The 20,332-nt window shown below is 47.5% G+C and overlaps 1 protein-coding gene across 7 annotated transcripts in view; it reads left to right on the forward strand.

Moving 5' to 3' along the window:
* The window catches only part of NEDD4 (NEDD4 E3 ubiquitin protein ligase), a 578,822-nt gene that overhangs the window by 381,003 nt on the left and 177,487 nt on the right, over nt 1-20,332 (forward strand). For 4 of the 7 annotated variants that reach the window (XM_030189074.1, XM_030189055.1, XM_030189068.1 and 1 more), the window contains 6 exons: nt 3,316-3,435; nt 4,968-5,174; nt 16,713-16,790; nt 16,959-17,013; nt 17,103-17,161; nt 18,748-18,813. In XM_030189074.1, coding sequence (XP_030044934.1) covers nt 3,316-3,435; nt 4,968-5,174; nt 16,713-16,790; nt 16,959-17,013; nt 17,103-17,161; nt 18,748-18,813 — 585 coding nt within the window. Of the gene's footprint in view, nt 1-3,315; nt 3,436-4,964; nt 5,175-16,712; nt 16,791-16,958; nt 17,014-17,102; nt 17,162-18,747; nt 18,814-20,332 lie in introns of all 7 variants that reach the window. The other 3 variants (XM_030189078.1, XM_030189080.1, XM_030189079.1) reach the window with 2 other exon arrangements.

Below are 20,332 nucleotides of genomic sequence, written 5' to 3' on the forward strand. Positions count from 1 at the left end.
CTGACTGGCAGGTGTGCCTTCAGGACCAGATTTGGGAATCGCTGGCATAGGCCCATCTTGGTTATAAAAGTTAAGGTCCATGCCATCGTTCAGGTAAGAATTGGGGTCAAGAAACTAGTTTGTCACTGCCTCACCTCACTTGAGCCGTGTAACTATTGTGTGTCCCTCAGATATGACCCAACTGCTGTCCCTTCTGCTACTAAAGATGCACATTCTTTCCCATCCTCAACCCCTGGCCATATGGCTGCTGGCCCAGAAGTTGGTTGTATAGAATGGAACATTTCTGCAAAATAGCCAAGGAGGAGGCATTGATACTGTGGCTGTATTATTCATGGGGAGATTCTTTATGGTATATTTGTAGTGTTTTGTGCAGAATTACCCCATCATGGCCTGAAAGTACTTCCTAAAGCAAACAGAAAAGTGGGCACAAAACCAGGAGTCCCAGAGACTGGATCACAGTAAAGCTAAAACCAAATTTTATTAATTAGTATATACTAATTAATTAATAAAATTTGGTTTTAGCTTTACTGTGATCCAGTCTCTGGGACTCCTGGTTTTGTGCCCACTTTTCTGTTTGTTTTACAAAGTATCCGTGGGTCTTCTTTGAGTTCTCCACGCTTTGTGGATTCTCTACTGAAAGTACTTCCTGCCTTTTCCTTTCTCAGGCTCCAGGTTGCAGCCTTCCTAGTTCCCCCTCTTAACTCCCAACAAGATCCCTAATTCTGTTTGCCCCCAAAGCAATACCCCCACCTCACATTCTTTTTCCAGCAGACATACACACCCCATCTCTCATTTTTTTTCTCTTCTCCTCACACCCTTCCCCCATAGCAATCCTTCAGGCTTGATCCTCCACACACCAGTGGCACACTTTCAGTTTGCTGCTCGCACCCCTATGATACAACCTCAACTTGTTCTGCCCCCCAGTCCCCCATTGCATATTCACTTTTGCTCTACCCCCTATCCCCCAATTCCCCATTGCACACTCACTTTGCTATGTAAAACACTGAAGCCCCTGTGGTTCACATAAACAGTCGTGTCTAAGCTGGCAGAGGAGGAGCAAGTAACCCAGTGTTCACTGGTTCACTTCCTTTTCCTTATCACGGGAATTCAACGGGGAGAAGAAGAGGAGTGAGCAGAGCTACTACTGCCTGTGCTGAATTCTGCACATCCTGCTGGAGTGGAGAATTCTTCACAAATTCTGCTTTGTGCAGAATTCCCCCAGCAGTATTGTATCTATGTCTCTCCCCATTTGCCCCTCCCCTGCTCAAGATTACTTTTCAGATGGGAAATCTTTTGCTCCGCTGGACCCATATTAGTCTTTCTTGACCTGCCTGCCTATCAGCTAGCAGTTCTCACCCTCTTTGGACAGATAGCCCAAAGTTACCACTCTCCCCTCCCCACAAAACTGGCCAGGATGACAGAGTGCCACTCTGATATTTAGATGATGACTGACTGCTATTTGAGTTTAGTCAGTCAGCACCTAAACGTTGTGATAAGATAATAACTTGAAGCAGCAACAGGCATAAAAAGTACTTAATCATATTAAAGGAAAAAATGTAGCGTACAAAAAACAGTAAGCACAAAACATCTTTAAATCCCACTTTGGTAGAGTTTGGTATAACATTTTGTCACAGTGTCTCATACATGGTAGAAACTGAGGGCCAGATGCACTAAACAATCGTTAGAGCCCTTCCCTTACCGATTCCCTTAGCGAATCGGTAAGGAAAGGGAATGCAAATGAGCTGCTCGTTGTAGCACACTTGCATTCTCTATTCCATTGTTAAACATTCAGCCAATCGGCCGGTCGAGCATGCGCAGAGCAGCCAAGCGTTATGCTGGCTACTCTGCGCATGCCAAATACACCTCCCTGTGCCGCCCGAAGATTCCGCGCTGCTCACCCCCTCCGATGCGACTCGATCCAGAGGACAGTGCAGTTGAGGTCGCCTATCCAAAAAAAAAAACGTCCATTTTGGCCGTCATCTCCCCCCCCCCCCCCCCCAATAATAAAAACGTCTTTTTTGGCAGTGCTTCACTCAGCTGAGAGACCTGGAAGTCCCTGAGCCAATCACAACAAGTTTAGCCGAGCTAAACGCTCTGTGATTGGCTCAGAGACTTCCAGGTCTCTCAGCTGAGTGAACCAGTGCCAAAAAAGACATTTTCATTATTGCCAGGGTGGGGGGATGACGGCCAAAATGGACGTTTTTTTTTGGATGGGCATCCATTTTGGCCGTCATCCCCCCCCCCCCCCCCAATAATAAAAACGTCTTTTTTGGCAGTGCTTCACTCAGCTGAGAGACCCGGAAGTCCCTGAGCCAATCACAACGCATTTAGCCGAGCTTAACGCGTTGTGATTGGCTCAGGGACTTCCGGGTCTCTCAGCTGAGTGAAGCACTGCCAAAAAAGACGTTTTTATTATTGGGGGGGGGGGGGGGGTAATGACGGCCAAAATGGACGTTTTTTTTTGGATGGGCGTCCTCAACTGCACTGTCCTCTGGATCGAGCTGCATCGGAGGGGTTGAGCAACGCGGCATCTTCGGGGGGGGGGGGGTGAGGGTCAACATGGACGTTTTTTTTTTAAAAAGCGGAGCGCTATATATTTTTTGTTACTTTTGTTGCAGTTTTTCAATCCCGCGCAGCCCCAACGAGAGGTACAGACCTCTCGTTAGATTTTCCAGCATTATGGCAATCGGAAAAGGTTAGTGCATCTCATTACAATATGGTTTCTACACAATTTGTTCATCTGCATTCCGTTTTCGTTAGCTGCTACCGTCATTGGAAAAAAGTCTTTAATGCATGCCAGGGTTTACTACTTGCTCGTTAATTGCCCGTTAAGTTTAGTGCATCTGGCCCTGAGTGAACTTTTCTTTGATATAGTACTTTGCTCAACTATATCTTGCTACTGTAGTTTTCTAAATTTTTAAAAAATGGAAAATTTTGATGAGTTCATTGTAAATGTGATCTCTGCTATATACTCTGGTCATTTTGTTTGGTAATTGGGAACTCACACCACTTAAAGGAAAAGGAAAGAGTAAGGCAACAGAGCACAGTAGGGGGATGTTGCATTTGCAGTGATCAGCAATGGGGAAAAAAAACTTATCAGTTCTGCATCTGACTGGAATTGACCAGAAAGATGTAACACAATGCAGAAGCAAATCTTCAAAAAAAAAAAAAAAAAAAGAGAGAAGATGAATGGATAAAGACAAAATTTTTTATACAATGTTTTCTGTTTGTATTTAGCACTGCTGGCTTAATATACAGCACAATTTCTTTCCTACAGTCATAATTTGTGTTTGTTCTGTTGGCATACAATTTTAGCTGTTACCCACTTCATCTGGGTTACCAGCAGGTTGGGAAGAAAAGGTTGATGATAAAGGAAGAGCTTATTATATAGACCATAATACCAGAACTACTACCTGGGAAAGACCACCCATACAGGTAATTTTACATACATACACGGTGATGACATTTGGCTTCTCTGTAAGGTACAGAGCTCAAAACATAGAGAACTGGAATAATGGAGCAGGTGATGCATTCAGTAAAATATGGTTCAGTAGTCCCAACCAAAACAAAAGATCTATGAATTACTGAATGTGAGACATTAAAGAACTTACGTTCTATGCAATTTAAGCTTGAACTTCTGAATTAAAATAAGCATTATTTTTATGCAATTCATTTTATATAAAAGGAGACACAGGAGCATCTAGTTTACTCTGACCAAAGTAATTGATGCAGAGTTTCCATGTAATGTGGTAAACTGCCTATCTGTTTCAGATCTACATTCTATGGTTGCCTCCATTTTAGCTAGATCTTAGCAGCATCCATCCTACCATGCCCATTCACTCTTCCACCCCACCCTTCCCAACACAAAAGTCTGCTGCTTCATTCCTCCCCTTGCAAAATGATGCCCAGATGATTGAAAGTCCTGCGCTGTTCCAAACAGCAGTCTAAAAATAGCGCTGGAACAGCACGGGTCTTTACTGCCCCTATGATCAGAGATAATAGCATGCAATTTTATGTGCACTATTATATCTGAACGTAGGGTAAAGTGCAGGAGGATTGCGCCTGAATGTGCACTCGGGCACAATCCTTTCACACTTGTTTGACAGATCTGAGCTGTCAAAAGCCCAGACCTGCAAACACAGGGGCTAGAGGTCCATGGATCACCAGACCCCAAACAGCATGGCCCTGGTGGCCTAGTGCCCCCACCGAACCCTCACCCTAAGCCAGCAACAAGGAGGCTGGAGGTCCAGCAGACCTCCAGTCCCCCCCCCCCCCCCCCGACACAAGTTCAGGGGCTGGAGATCTGGTGGTCTCCAGCTCCCCTAACCTCTCTAGCATCCTCCCAAGGAAAGCCCTGGTGGTCCAGTTGGCCATGAATCAAGCCCCCCAACCTGATAGTCTAATGAACCTCTTCCACGCGCCCTCCCCATACCTTTGTTGGAGGAGGGAGGTAGACTCCCTTCTCTTCCAGCAGTGCCGCCTCGAGAATGGCATAGGGTTTGCCACAGACAGCACGCTAATGTTTGGCTGCTGCTTGCTGATCATTTTGGAGGAATAGGTTTAGCATGCATTTGCATGCTAGTTGCGTTCAGAGCTCACGAGTGCGTTTCACACGCTCGGGAGCTCTGATCATGGGGCGGTTGCAAACGCAGGTGCTAGTATGGTTCTGATAGCCTCTAGCGCCTGCGTTTGCTTCTGATCATCAGCCCATGAGTTCCTCTCCAACCCCACTCTTCTCTCTGTAATGTGGCGTAGCAGCTTCTTAGAGATTTTGTTTACTGAAGCTATTGGATGTGCAGCAGCTTTTAAAGCTTATTGGAATTTAAATATTTATTTCAGTTGCTTTTCTCTGTTTTTAAAAACTTTTGTTTAAACATATGCTCACATGATTCACCATGTTAAATAATTATTTTGTTTCAAGTTCCACAATACAAAATTAACTCCTTAAAAAACAATTTCTATAGCAGACATCCATGGAATTATCTCCACAGTCATATCAGCAAAGTGCTTCTACTGGCCGATTAACAGAATTAACATCAGGGGATTCTGGGGAGTCCTCCTTGAATCAGCAACCTGAATATCAGCAAGGATTTTTCCCCAAGGGCTGGGAAATGCGTAATGCACCCAATGGCCGACCTTTCTTCATCAATCACATTACCAAAACTACTACATGGGTAACTTTGCTTTTAGCTTTTAAACTAGTAAAACAATGATCATGTTTCTATGACCCGGCAGTTTTTCGTACGCCTTTGTTTTTTCCAGCTCAAGTGAAATTGGATTTTGTTAGTACCATGGGGCCAGTGCAAAAAGCTTGTTATGTTACTATGTTAATGCGAGCAGTTACTGCAGGCAGGGCCGTCGAGAGACTGGACCAGGCCCGGGGCAAGGCCGCCTCCGGGGGCCCGCCCCTGATGCTCCCCGAGGCCACCGCGCCACAGTCCCCAGTCTCCACCTGCCCAGCCCCCCTCCGTCCGCCACCGGGCCCCCTGCATTCAAACCACAGCTCCTCACCTCCGTGTGAAAGCGCAGCGGCACATCACCTCCCTTTGGGCCTTCCCTCCCTGTATCCCGCCCTCACGGAAACAGGAAGTTACATCAGACGAGGGCGAGACACGGAGGGAAGGCCCGAAGGGAGGCGATCTGCCGCTGTGCTTTCACACGGAGGTGAGGCACTGCAGGGGGCCTGGACGCAGACGGAGGGGAGCTGTTGACAGAGCCGTGGGTGGGTGAGACCGGGGACTGTGGCGCCGGGCCCCCCTTGGAGGCCCAGGGACTTTTGTCCCCCCTGCCCCCCCCCTTTCAGCGGCCCTGACTGCAGGGTGTGCGTGCATGTTTTTAGGTGCGGGGTGCATATGGGATTAAATACATCAATTGCATGGAAGATATAGCTGCATGCTGTATTAAAATATATGGTAATGAACTCATTTAAATATTCCATGCAGTGCCGAGAGTATACTGAGCAATACAGAGAGCTTTGATGCATGCACAATGTGAGAATTTTTTCACCAGGTCCAGGGCATTGTAGAAGGGTTTACAGAAAGGATCTCACCAGTTTTTGAATTTTAAATTGCCACTTTGTCATCTTTTTCAACCAGAAGGAAGTGCCTGCAAGCTTTAAAGGCAGATGGGAGGTAAAAAATGTGTTCATGTCTGAACAAAAGTAAAAGTACACATAAGCACCTGTTCTTCTGTGCCTAAATATGAGCTTTGGAAAAAAAATTTTTGCAAGGCTCATAAGGTGCAAAAGAACAGGCACAAATGTGGGCTGACATCTCTTGGGCATGCGCACAAAGAAACTGCATTTACTATGAAATCTTTGTGCACATACTCCCTTCCCACCCCACCCCCAATTAGTCACAAAATTTCCACACATAAAATTTGAATTCATTTAGCTTTCTGTGTAACACCTTCTTGTGCTCTTGGTAGAAGCCATGTATTCAGACATCTGTGAGCATTTATTTTATTTTATTTATTTTTATTACATTTGTACCCCGCACTTTCCCACTCATGGCAGGCTCAATGCGGCTTACATATTATATACAGGTACTTATTTGTACCTGGGGCAATGACTTGCCCAGAGTCACAAGGAGCTGCCTGTGCCTGCAGTGGGAATCGAACCCAGTTCCCCAGGACCAAAGTCCACCACTCTAACCACTAGGCTACACCTCCACTGCAGTCGACCCTATAGGCCTCATTCACAACTGCTCAGTGTCCGGAAAAAATAAGACCCCTTTCTTAGTTTCAAGATACTTTGCAATTGTTTAAACATTTAGTATGAAAATACATTTGTCCAACAAGAGGTGGGAAAATGTGGGATACAAATGCAATAAATAATAAATTAGGAAACTCCCTTAGTGAATGCTTTGCGCTGTATGCCTTATTTTGTCGCAACTTTATCTTTGCAAAACGCCATTTTGCTAAAACGGATCTTAATGGTCACACATTTTGAAAATGGATTTGGTTTTTACAGCATCTTGCAATTATATAGTAATAATTTTTAAATAGCAAATCACAAGAAAAAAAGCAGATCAAAAAAAGACAAAAAAATAGAACAGGAGGGTAACAGAAGAAGTGGTTTATTACAACTTACCCGACGTTGCCACGTTTCGCCCTCAGGCTGCGTCAGGGGTAAAAAAAACTAATAGGGGTAAAAAGCAAAGTGAACCCTAAAAGTAGTCATACAACCACCTTACGTAAGTGCTTCCCAAGCTTACTCAGCAAACTTCACAATGCTATGTGCCAGTCGGGTAACTTGTAATAAACCACTTTTTCTGTTACCCTCCTGTTCTATTTTTTTTTTTTTTGATCTGCTTTTTTTCTTGTGATTTGCTATTTCTGTGGCAGATCTTTGCCTTTTTGTGTTTCTGTCATAATTTTAAATAGTACATTTGTTTTTGGTTCTTTGAAAAATGTTGGCGGTCCCATTTTTCCTGACACCATGTACTTAGGATTTTGTTCCCTATTTTACATCTCCTCCCAACTTATACCACCTGGCCACTGCAATGCTTCTCGATCAGGGACAACAAATTGTAGCTCACTCCAGAATAGGGTAACATCTGGTAAGCAAATGTTGGCTTTGACCAGGGGCTATGGATTTCCCCTTCTTGCAGCATGCTTGGTTCTGACCAACCTAAAGAGCAGATCCCAAGAATCATACTGGGGTCTTATAAATGACAGGGCACAGCTCTTCCACTGAGTCACCAAGCTGGCTCCCATGCTTCTGTTTTTCACATTTTCATGTGACTGTACAATCAAAACTGCTATTGACACTTCTCCGAGAACAAGCAGGCTGCTTGTTCTCATGACGTGGTTGTACGTCCACGGCAGCCCAAAACCAAAACTTGCGGGCGGTCCCGCACGCAGGGTACGCCCACGCGCATTCGCGCCGTCTTCCCGCCCGTGCACGACCGTTCCCGCTCAGTCTTTTCTTTTCCGCGCTGGAGAGAGCCGCGTTCGTCTCTCTCTCTGTCAGCCCCGGAAACCGGATCGCGCGTTCGCGCGCGAGATTTTCTTCGTCTGTTTTATTCACTTTTTCTGTTTTATTTGCTTTACAAAAAAAAAAAAGAACTTTGTTTTCCCTCGTCTTTTTAGAGGGGACGTCTCGTTGTGGCCTTGTGGCCGCACTGTCGAGTTATTTTTCGAGGCGTGAATTTTACCGCCACCATCGACGACTTGACTTCGCCGACGCAATTTTTCCGTCGATGTCCTCGAAGGTCCCGAGTGATTTAAGAAGTGTGGTCAGTGCGGGCCGGCATATCTCGCAGACCGACACTCACACTAAGCCGGGCCAGAGCACGTATACCAAAGACGTGCACCTTGTGTCTCGGTCTCCGGAAACGGACACAGGTAGTGAGGCAAGTTCTACGGGACAGTCTTTTTGGAACTTTGCGCCGGCCCCTCGACGTCGACTTTGACGTCAGCGGTGTCGACGGCCGGATCTTCGGTACCGGTACCGATGTCCACGAAATCAGCACCGACGGCACCGACCCCAGGACACAGGTCCTCGTCGGCCCGCCGGTCCTGACCGGAGACGGCAGGGGTGAGAGGCCGCGTGGGCAATCGGCCCCGGTCACTCCCTCTACCCAGGGCCCTCGGGACCGAACCCTGTCGGACCCGATCCCTCGAGGCCGAGGGGGATCTACTTCCTCCTCTTCAATTCCACCAAGCGCCGATGACGGGCACCGAAAAAAGGCAAAGAAGCACTGTCATCGGTCGCCCATGGCGCATCCGGCTCCCGGCGCCATGGATGATTCGACACCAGGAAGCGGCAGCGCCCGAGAGGAGAGGTCCCCCTCGTGGGTAGCGGTATCGTCAAACGCCAGGGTGCCAGCACTTCGGTGCCGTTTCCTGGACCCGACCAGCTTCCGGCACCGACACCTCTACCGGCCCCCTCGCCTTTCCCGACTGCGGGCCTAGACGAGTGCCTCCGAGCCATCCTTCTGGGGATCCTGGAAGGGCTGATGCGCCAGTCTGTGCCGGCGCCGGGGGTGCTTGCGCCCTCAGCTCCGTTGATGGAGGCGCCGGCGTGCTGTAGCCCGGTGCCGAGGCCTTCGACGCCGCTTGCGGCGCCGGTCTCGACCGCCACGCAGGTGGAGTCCCTGTCGACGTCGATGGAGGGAGCTTCATCCCCGCCGGCGCGGGAGTCCACCGCTCGACGACGCCACCGAGGCCTCGGTGCCTCGACGTCGAGCTGGGCCCGGTTGAGGACTGAGCTGCAGGAGCTCATGTCCGACACCAAGGAAGAGGCCTCGTGGGGGGAGGAGGAGGACCCCAGATATTTCTCCTCAGAGGAGTCTGTGGGCCTTCCCTCCGACCCCACTCTTTCACCAGAGAGAAAGCTCTCGCCACCTGAGAGCCTCTCCTTTGCCTCCTTCGTCAGGGATATGTCGATTTGCATTCCCTTCCCCGTGGTCTCTGTGGATGAGCCGAGGGCTGAGATGCTCGAGGTCCTCGACTATCCATCACCACCTAGAGAGTTCTCCACGGTGCCATTGCACAATGTCCTCAAAGAGACACTGCTTCGGAACTGGTTGAGACCATTATCTAATCCTACCATCCCCAAGAAAACGGAGTCCCAATACAGGATCCACTCAGACCCAGAGTTAATGCAGCCTCAATTGCCTCATGACTCGGCGGTCGTGGACTCTGCTCTCAAGAGGGCACGGAGTTCGAGGGATACCGCTTCGGCGCCCCGGGGCGGGAGTCTCGCACTCTGGACTCATTTGGGAGGAAGGCCTACCAATCTTCCATGCTCGTGACCCACATCCAGTCTTACCAGCTCTACACAAGCATACACATGCGGAATAATGTGAAGCAACTGGCGGACCTAGTCGACAAGCTCCCCCCCGGAGCAGTCCAGGCCTTTTCAGGAGGTGGTCAGGCAGCTGAAGGCGTGCAGAAAGTTCCTGTCCAGGGGTATATATGATACCTGCGATGTGGCATCTCGTGCTGCGGCCCAAGGTATAGTGATGCGCAGGCTCTCATGGCTGCGTGCCTCTGACCTGGACAACCGCACCCAGCAGAGGCTGGCTGATGTCCCTTGCCGGGGGGATAATATTTTTGGTGAGAAGGTAGAGCAGTTGGTGGACCAACTACACCAGCGGGAAACCGCCCTCGACAAACTCTCCCACCGGGCGCCTTCAGCATCCACCTCAGCTGGTGGACGTTTTTCCCGGGCCAGGCAGGCTGCGCCCTACGCCTACAACAAGCGTAGGTACACCCAGCCGGCCCGAAGGCCTCATCAGGCACAGGGACAGCCCCAGCGCGCTCGTTCCCGTCAACAGCGTGCGCCTAAGCAGCCCCCTGCGCCTCCACAGCAAAAGCCGGGGACGGGCTTTTGACTGGATCCATGGGAACATAGCTGCCATCAAAGTGTCCGTACCGGACGATCTGCCAGTCGGGGGGAGGTTAAAATTTTTTCACCAAAGGTGGCCTCTTATAACCTCCGACCAGTGGGTTCTCCAAATAGTGCGGTGCGGATACGCCCTCAATTTGGCTTCCCCTCCTCCAAATTGTCCTCCGGGAGCTCAATCCTTCAGCTTCCAGCACAAGCAGGTACTTGCAGAGGAACTCTCCGCCCTTCTCAGCGCCAATGCGGTCGAGCCCGTGCCACCCGGGCAGGAAGGGCAGGGATTCTATTCCAGGTACTTCCTTGTGGAAAAGAAAACAGGGGGGATGCGCCCCATCCTAGACCTGAGAGGCCTGAACAAATATCTGGTCAAAGAGAAGTTCAGGATGCTTTCCTTGGGCACCCTTCTGCCAATGATTCAGAAAAACGATTGGCTATGTTCCCTGGATTTAAAGGACGCATACACCCACATCCCGATACTGCCAGCTCACAGACAGTATCTCAGATTCCGCCTGGGCGCACGGCACTTTCAGTATTGTGTGCTGCCCTTTGGGCTCGCCTCTGCCCCACGGGTGTTCACGAAGTGCCTCGTGGTGGTTGCGGCATATCTACGCAAGCTGGGAGTGCACGTGTTCCCATATCTCGACGATTGGCTGGTCAAGAACACCTCGGAGGCAGGAGCTCTCCGGTCCATGCAGTGCACTATTCACCACCTGGAGCTGCTGGGGTTTGTGATAAATTACCCAAAGTCCCATCTCCAGCCAGTCCAATCTCTGGAATTCATAGGAGCTCTGCTGAATTCTCAGACGGCTCAGGCCTTTCTTCCCGAAGCGAGGGCCCACAACCTCCTGTCCCTCGCTTCCCAGACCAGAGCGTCTCAGCAGGTCACAGCTCGGCAGATGTTGAGACTCCTAGGTCATATGGCCTCCACTGTTCATGTGACTCCCATGGCTCGTCTTCACATGAGATCTGCTCAGTGGACCCTAGCTTCCCAGTGGTGCCAGGCCACCAGGAATCTAGAAGATGTCATCCGCCTCTCCATCAGTTACCGCACTTCACTGCACTGGTGGACCATTCGGACCAATTTGACCCTGGCACGCCCATTCCAAATTCCTCAGCCCACGAAAGTGCTCACGACGGATGCATCTCACCTGGGGTGGGGAGCTCATGTCGATGGGCTCCACACCCAGGGACTGTGGTCCCTCCAGGAAAAAGATCTTCAGATCAACCTCCTAGAGCTCCGAGCGGTCTGGAACGCACTGAAGGCTTTCAGAGATCGGCTGTCCTGTCAAATATCCAAATTCGGACAGACAATCAGGTTGCAATGTATTACATCAACAAGCAGGGGGGCACCGGATCTCGCCCCCTGTGTCAGGAAGCCGTCGGGATGTGGCGGTGGGCCTGCCAGTTCGGCATGCTCCTCCAAGCCACATACCTGGCAGGCGTAAACAACAGTCTGGCTGACAGACTGAGCAGAGTCATGCAACCGCACGAGTGGTCGCTCCATTCCAGAGTGGTACGCAAGATCTTCCGAGAGTGGGGCACTCCCTCGGTGGACCTTTTCGCCTCTCAGACCCAACCACAAGCTGCCTCTGTTCTGTTCCAGACTACAGGCACACGGCAGGCTAGCGTCGGATGCCTTTCTCCTCCATTGGGGGACCGGCCTCCTGTATGCTTATCCTCCCATACCTTTGGTGGGAAGACCTTACTGAAGCTCAAGCAAGACCGCGGCGCCATGATTCTGATAGCGCCTTTTTGGCCCCGCCAGATCTGGTTCCCTCTTCTTCTGGAGTTGTCCTCCGAAGAACCGTGGAGATTGGACTCTTTTCCGACTCTCATTTCGCAGAACGACGGAGCGCTTCTGCACCCCAACCTTCAGTCTCTGGCTCTCACAGCCTGGATGTTGAGGGCGTAGACTTCGCTTCGTTGGGTCTGTCTGAGGGTGTTTCCCGTGTCTTGCTTGCCTCTAGGAAGGATTCCACTAAGAAGAGTTACTTTTTCAAGTGGAGGAGGTTTGCCGTTTGGTGTGAGAGCAGGGCCCTAGAACCTCGTTCTTGTCCTGCACAGAACCTGCTTGAATACCTTCTGCACTTATCAGAGTCTGGCCTCAAGACCAACTCAGTAAGGAATCACCTTAGTGTGATTAGTGCTTACCATCTTCGTGTAGAGGGTAAAGCCATCTCTGGAGAGCCTTTAGTCGTTCGATTCATGAGAGGCTTGCTTTTGTCAAAGCCCCCTGTCAAGCCTCCTGCAGTGTCATGGGATCTCAACGTCGTCCTCACCCAGCTGATGAAACCTCCTTTTGAGCCACTGAATTCATGCCATCTGAAGTACTTGACCTGGAAGGTCATTTTCTTGGTGGCAGTTACTTCAGCTCGTAGGGTCAGTGAGCTTCAAGCCCTGGTAGCTCATGCTCCGTATACCAAATTTCATCATAACAGAGTAGTACTCCGCACTCACCCTAAGTTCCTGCCAAAGGTGGTGTCGGAGTTCCATCTTAACCAGTCAATTGTCTTGCCAACATTCTTTCCCAGACCACATACCCGCCCTGCTGAACATCAGTTGCACACATTGGACTGCAAGTGAGCGTTGGCCTTCTATTTGGAGCGGACACAGCCCCACAGACAGTCCGCCCAATTGTTTGTTTCTTTCGACCCCAACAGGAAAGGGGTCGCTGTCAGGAAACGCACCATCTCCAATTGGCTAGCAGATTGCATTTCCTTCACTTACGCCCAGGCTGGGCTGACTTTTGAGGGTCATGTCACGGCTCATAGTGTCAGAGCCATGGCAGCGTCGGTGGCTCACTTGAAGTCAGCCACTATTGAAGAGATTTGCAAGGCTGCAACGTGGTCATCTGTCCACACATTCACATCACATTACTGCCTCCAGCAGGATACCCAATGCGACAGTCGGTTCGGGCAGTCGGTGCTGCAGAATCTGTTTGGGGTTTAAATCCAACTCCACCCTCCAGGACCCGAATTTATTCTGGTCAGGCTGCACTCTCAGTTAGTTGTTCTTCGTAGGTCAATTTCTGTTATACCCTCACCGTTGCGAGGTTCAATTGAACTGGGTTCTTGTTTTGAGTGAGCCTGAGGGCTAGGGATGCCCCAGTCGTGAGAACAAGCAGCCTGCTTGTCCTCGGAGAAAGTGAATGATACATACCTGTAGCAGGTGTTCTCCGAGGACAGCAGGCTGATTGTTCTCACCTACCCTCCCTCCTCCCCTTTGGAGTTGCGTTTTTACTCATTTTGCTTGTCATTCAACTGAGCGGGAACGGTCGCACACGGGCGGAAGACGGCCGCGCATGCGCGGTGGGCGTACCCTGCGTGCGGGACCGCCCGCAAAGTTTTGTTCCGGTTGGTGGGGGCTGCCGTTGACGTCAACCCAGTCGTGAGAACAATCAGCCTGCTGTCCTCGGAGAACACCTGCTACAGGTATGTATCATTCACTTTCTCCAAGGGCAAGCAGGCTTGCTTCTTCTCACAAGTGGATAGATGCCATTCCCATGTCGCCCGGTTTTGGAACGTGAGCAGTGATCCAGCACACATGCACGAGTTCCTTCCCACTCGAAAGCAAAAGCACCGGCTCAGTTTCATTTTATCCGCGTGAGAAGTGGCTGCGTTTCTGCCTGTTCACATGCCCGGTTACAGCGATTTTGAGTGCCTTTTGGTGGTTTTTCCTTCCTGCTTCCCTTCCTTTTGTTTTGTTCCTTTAAAAAAAAAAGGCATCTAAGTTTCCTTTCCTTTTTCGACACGAGCCGTTTTAGGTCTGCACGGTCGGGTCTCTTCTTTTGTGCCTTTCCCCTTTCTTCAGGCACCATCGCAACTTTTAATTTGGTCAAAGCAATTTTTCCTTCCATATTTTTTTTTTGTTTTTGTTTTTTTGTTGCATTTGTACCCCACGCTTTCCCACTCATGGCAGGCTCAATGCGGCTTACATGGGTCAATGGAGGGTTAAGTGACTTGCCCAGAGTCGCAAGGAGCTGCCTGTGCCTGAAGTGGGAATTGAACGCAGTTCCTCAGGACCAAAGTCCACCACCCTAACCACTAGGCCACTCCTCCACGACGGCTCTCAGTGGCTTCAAGCTTTGTACCTAGTGCAGCTGGACCAATTCGGGGAAAGGACACCCATTCTTGGTGTCTTCTGTGCCTTGGGCCTGACCATATCCCTGCTAACTGTGTCCTTTGTCTTTGTATGAAGAAAAGGACCCAGGTTTCCCGGGAGCCGCAATGCAAGAACATTTTGGAGCCCAGTCCGATTCTTCGACATCAGCATTGAGGTTGGAGGTGTCAACTTCGACTGTGGCACTGGCATTGGGAGTCACAATAGGAAGGGTTGCTTCGAGACTCTGAGACACTGGGAGCAGTAAGGCATCTAGTGGATCTTCACTTGTCTCAAGGCCTGGACCGTCCATCTTCGGACCTGACCCCAAGGCGACGTGGGGATTCGACGTCCTCGTTGACACCAAGGAGCACCGGGAGGACCGCTTCCCCTCCATTCAGGAGGTGCCGATGCATGCGTCTCCAAGCAGCTGAGATCCTGCTCCCACACCGGCCCCAGCAGTTCTGCAGCCTGCACACCAGCTGACCCCACAGTCTCTCCTGATGGCAGCTATCAATGAGCGCGTCCGGGCCTTATTTCCTGAGCTTTTGGGTGGCCTTAGGCAGCGATGTGCATCAGTATTGTGTGTGCTTGCATCTGCCATACCTCCCGCTGCGGCCTTACCTGGCCCTCAGTCCATGGTGCAGCCTCCGACGTCAGCGACACTTACGGCCCCAGTGTCGGCTGCCACCCAGGCTGGCACCCATGGAGGGCAGGGCACAGTGAGGGGAAGGCCCGAAGGGAGGCGATCTGCTGCCTTCACACGGAGCCAAGGGCGGGCAGGTGAGACCAGGGACTGCAGCGTCAGCAGCCTAGGAGCAGAAGAAGGAGAGAGACCCCGGCGCTTGGCCCCCTTGGAGGCCCAAGGAATTTTGTTCACCCTGCTCCTCCCTCTCTGCAGCCCTGGGCCCACTTTATTCTGTTCCAGGCTGCACTCTCATTAGTTTGTATATAGTTTCAGGTTAATCTGCATTAAGTCCTCGCTGTTGCGAGGCCCAATTGACCAATGTTTTTTGTTTTGGGTGAGCCTGGATGCTACGGATTCCCCACTTGTGAGAAGAAGGAAGCCTACTTGTCCTTGGAGAAAGCGAAGATACTTACCTGTAGCAGGTATTCACCAAGGACAGCAGGCTTCTTATTCTCACAATCCCACCCACCTCCCCTTGGAGTTGTCCTTTTTATGTTTTATTTGGGGGTTTTTTTTAAAACTTTTGTATTAAACTGAGCTGGTGCATTCATGCTGCAGACAGGAAGGCACTCACGCATGCGCACTGCTCGTGCTCCAAAAAGCTCTCGATTTTTCTATGGTATATTTGCCAAACCATGCGACGCAAGAATAGCATCTACCCACTTGTGAGAATAAGGAGCCTACTGTTCTCGGAGAATACCTGCTACAGGTAAGTATTTTCGCTTTCTCCAGAAAGTGGTCCAGTTGTATTTTTTTAATGAAATTGCATAGATTGCTGTCATTTCTGTTGCCCAATTCACCCAGCAATCTGAGGTTCCAAAATATGCCACATAAAAATTTTAAGCTTCTTAATATCTTGTCCATTAATTTTTATCAGCATGAAGAATCAAGTGGCTGATGATGTGCATATAAAACATTACTATGGACATACGTCTTCCTTTTAAAACCAATGCACAAGTTGTGATACTCTGGTTTTGAAAGGCCTGTCAACAAATAGGATTAGTATCTTAAAATAGCTAAAAACTTAAGTGTACTTAATTAGCACTGATGTTGCTTCTGTTTAGTAAGATGTGCTTGTAATATGTCACACACATAACCTAACATTTTCTCAGCACAAAATGACAATTAAAAATACCAAATGCCAGTTATTAATATATTTGAATATCATAATTAGCCTCCAGAAAACAACCTGCATTTAAATATTTTTGCTTCTGGCAAAGAAAATATTAAAACATGTACCAGCACATTGGGCCATTTACAGTAATTGTTTTCAAATTTGAAGTGCATTCTGTAGATTGAATTAAAAATAAAAAAAATAACAGCAAAAATGTGAGTTTTAAAGACCTCAGTGGTCTAAAAGTAAAATTGCTTCCTGTTTAAGTCTATATTTTGCAGAGTGTATCAAAAATGAGCCTTGTGGTGGGTTTTATTTTTTTGTCCTTTACCAGAGCGTTGGCTAAGGTTACATGAAGAGTATAAGGAAGTATATAGCACTGACGTAAAAAAAATAAAGCTATCTTTTATTACTTTTCTCCATGTTTTTAACTAAAGTTTATACTTTTTATGTTTAAAAAGGAAGATCCACGATTCAAAATTCCAGCTCACATGAGGAGAAAACAGTCTTTGGATCCTGCCGATCTAGGACCTTTACCAGTAAGTAGTTATGTGTTAAGCATCTTTCTGAATTAAATTTACTCCTTTTCAGTTTTGAATACTACAGAAAATTACTTTACATTTGAATATACTTATCTATAAAGGTAATGTGAATATAATAGATATATATGAATTAAATAGATAATATTGAACGATAACTCTTTTCAGCCTGGATGGGAAGAGAGAATCCACACTGATGGAAGAGTCTTCTACATAGATCACAGTATGTGTTGTCATTTTTGCAAACTCTAAAAATTATATTTCACTAAATATTCTTAATAAGAAATAACCGTAAGTATAACCATTTCTCAGATACAAAAAGGACACAATGGGAAGATCCTCGATTACAGACTGTGGCAATAACTGGACCAGTAAGTATGCTTTTTCATGCTTGTAGCTTTGTTCTTTATATAGAATATTTAGAAATAATCAGAATAAATTCTACAATTAACATTTTATTTACCTTATTATCTTAGCACTTCTAGCAAAGTGCAGCAAACTGAAGGGTAACACATAATGGCATATAATAAACATACAATGGCAGCCATACCCCTCTTCTCCAAATGCATTTCTTTAAAAAAAAAAGTGTCTTTTTATGAGATGTTATGGTATTCCATAAGGCATTAAATCACACTTCTAATGGTAAAGAATGCCAGGCCATAGTTTTGCACACAAAAAAAAATGTGCTCTTCCTAGTCCAATAGAGAAAATTGTTGGGCAAACTGGATGGACTGTTCAGGTCTTTGTCTGCCATCATTTACTATTTTACTTTCTATTGAAGGCATCAACAAAGGGCTACACTTTTTTCTAGATATAGATAACAATCATTATGAATATGTCCAAATTCACTTGCCTCCTTTATGCAGCAAATCCTACTGCTGTGTTTCATTTTGTCTGCCCATGTTTAGATATTCCCCATATACTATGATTAAATGGTACCAAAAGAATGGAAAAATCCACATATCGAAGAGAGAAATAGGGTATACTGTTCAAATCCTAGCTGAAGCGTTTAACCAAATAATTTTCCACTGGTGTTGATACATTTGTAAAGTATGGATTTGGACTTAATTAACAAATTCAGAAACTATTTTTTTTTTAGCCCTTGCTCATATTTTTATACAATATACTGATCATAACAGTCGGTGCCGGCTCAACTGGTTGTAGTGCCTTGAGCCAACTGTTGCTGTAACGACCCAACTTTTGCATTAACACACCCAACAACATCAGATTCCTTCCCCTCACTTCCTCTTATTGTCCAACATGACTATCTCTCGCCCCCCCTTCTCTCCCAGGTTCAGCAACAGCCCCCTCTCCCACATGTCGTCAGGCACCCCCCCACCCCCCCTCTACAGGTGAAGGCATGTTAAGGAATATTGGTGGGGCCTGGGAGGATTGGGAAGGAAGGAGAGATGCTTAGCTGCATGCAGAAGAGGAAGTAGAGAGAGAGATGAGGAACATGCTGGACCTGGGAGTGAAGGGGTGAGAAAGATGCTGGATATGTGACTAGAAGCACTGGGTTAGAGGAGGTGGGGGAGGTAAGTACAGGCTCAAGTGGTGACATCAGCTGCAGGGCATTTTGGCACCCTTTATGCAGCATGCCCCCAAGCCAGTACTTCACTGGCTCGTTTATTAAGCTGGCCTTGATAGCAGTGGTCATTATTACAAGGTAATGGTTTATGCCAGGAGGGAATCAAATGCATACAGCAAGGGCAATCATCTACTGGTGGTCTGTATCAGTGGAAGTGTCACTTTTTAAAAATAATGTATATTTAGCTTGTTTTAAGTATTTTGAAACTGCTGAATACATGACAAGGTCCAGCAGGCCATTTAATAACTGCTGGATCCTGCCATAAATTGGATGGCTTCAACCCTCTACTTAGCAGTTTGACTTAGTATGTTTTGTTTTTAAATCCTTTATTATATGGATTTTATTTGTTGAAAATATTTTATTTTAAAGGCAGTGCCTTACTCAAGGGATTATAAACGAAAGTATGAATACTTCAGAAAGAAACTGAAAAGAATGGTAAGCAATCTATACAGGTAATCTCTGTAAGTTAATATTGGTATTCACTTTAACCAATTTCAATTTAAAACAAACATGGAAAGAAAATATTTGTGATTTACAATCAGATTGGGATAGAAAAGTTTTAGATAGTAAAACAACTTTTGGTCAGTTCTGTGGTGTCTTTTTATTAAATAGTTAAAATGTACAATATTAACATATTTTATTTTAGTCACAAAACCGTGATAATAGTACTGCAGTTTAGTGCATTCCACAGTGCACTTCTTTGACCAAAAATTGCAGATATTACCAGAGATGTTAGTGCTTGTGGTCCCTAACACCATCAAGGAACCAGAAAGCCTAAGAGAACTTCTAACCCCCACACGAAATATTTTGTATCCACCCAGAGTAATACATATGCCTCCCTCAACAAGCAAAAAAAATGTATGCACCCCCTATCTATAAGGCATCTCCAAGTCCCTCTCCTCCTCCCCCCCCCCCCCAAGCTCCCAATAATCCTATCTTACCATTAGGAGCCCCCAAATAGAAAAAGAACTAGAGGAAACCACAGTCGCTCCTGTCCATCAGTGGCATCATCGGAATGGTTCTTGCTGACCCAAGACTTCTCCTTGGCCTCATGATTCATGTTAAGCCTCTTGCATAATACGAGGCTTATTCATTTTGTATGTTGCACCGGATCCTTTTTATGCCGTGATATCATGTGCAATTTCCCAATATCCTGTGATTATGCTTTTTTAAATGCTTTTTAGGCACATGTTTGTTTAAGGCATGTTGAGATGTTAATGTAAATAGACCTTGTGGTAGTTGTAAGGTAAAAAAAAAATTTTCTGTACGGAACCACATCTTGGGATTGCGTGCCTTTAGTATACGTGTGATGTTTGGAAGTATGCTATGCTTTTGAATTTGAGTAATTTTGCATATAGGCCAGTATGTTAGACATAGTATGAAGCAGTGGTAGAGATACAGGGGGCAGGCCCCCCATTCCAGCCTTAGCCCCCCCCCCCCCCAACTCCGATGGCCAGTCAGTGCCTGTATTTTAGGCACTACTGTCTGTCCTCCTGCTTTCTGCATCTCTGTCCTTCACCCCTCCTTGCACCACTGTCCTTCAATTTTCTGGGCCACCGGCAGCATCAGTGAAGTAAACATACTGCTTTCAGGATACTGCAACAGAAAATTGAAGAAGGGCTGCGGTGCAGGGAGCCGGAACAGATGTCAAAAAGCTGAAGCCAGTTAGGTTGGTCTCCCTTTCCCTCTCATCTGCACGCAGCTGTCGATCATCCCCGTTCACCCAAAACAAAGCAAGCAAACCTATGAACTGCTCTATCTACCTTGTCGTTCTTTATTGTTGGTAACAGTTTTATTTGATCTTGCTTATATTTTCAAACATACTGGCTTTGCAGCATGCAGATGTACACAGGAGAAGCATTGAGTAATTAGTTCTAAATTGTAAATCATTGTGTCATTTGGAGGTGCTGGTTACAGAGACAGCTTGTATTTGTGCAGATATGTTTTCATCTGG

Source organism: Microcaecilia unicolor, chromosome 1, assembly GCF_901765095.1.
Source record: "Microcaecilia unicolor chromosome 1, aMicUni1.1, whole genome shotgun sequence".
NCBI classification, from domain to species: domain Eukaryota; kingdom Metazoa; phylum Chordata; class Amphibia; order Gymnophiona; family Siphonopidae; genus Microcaecilia; species Microcaecilia unicolor.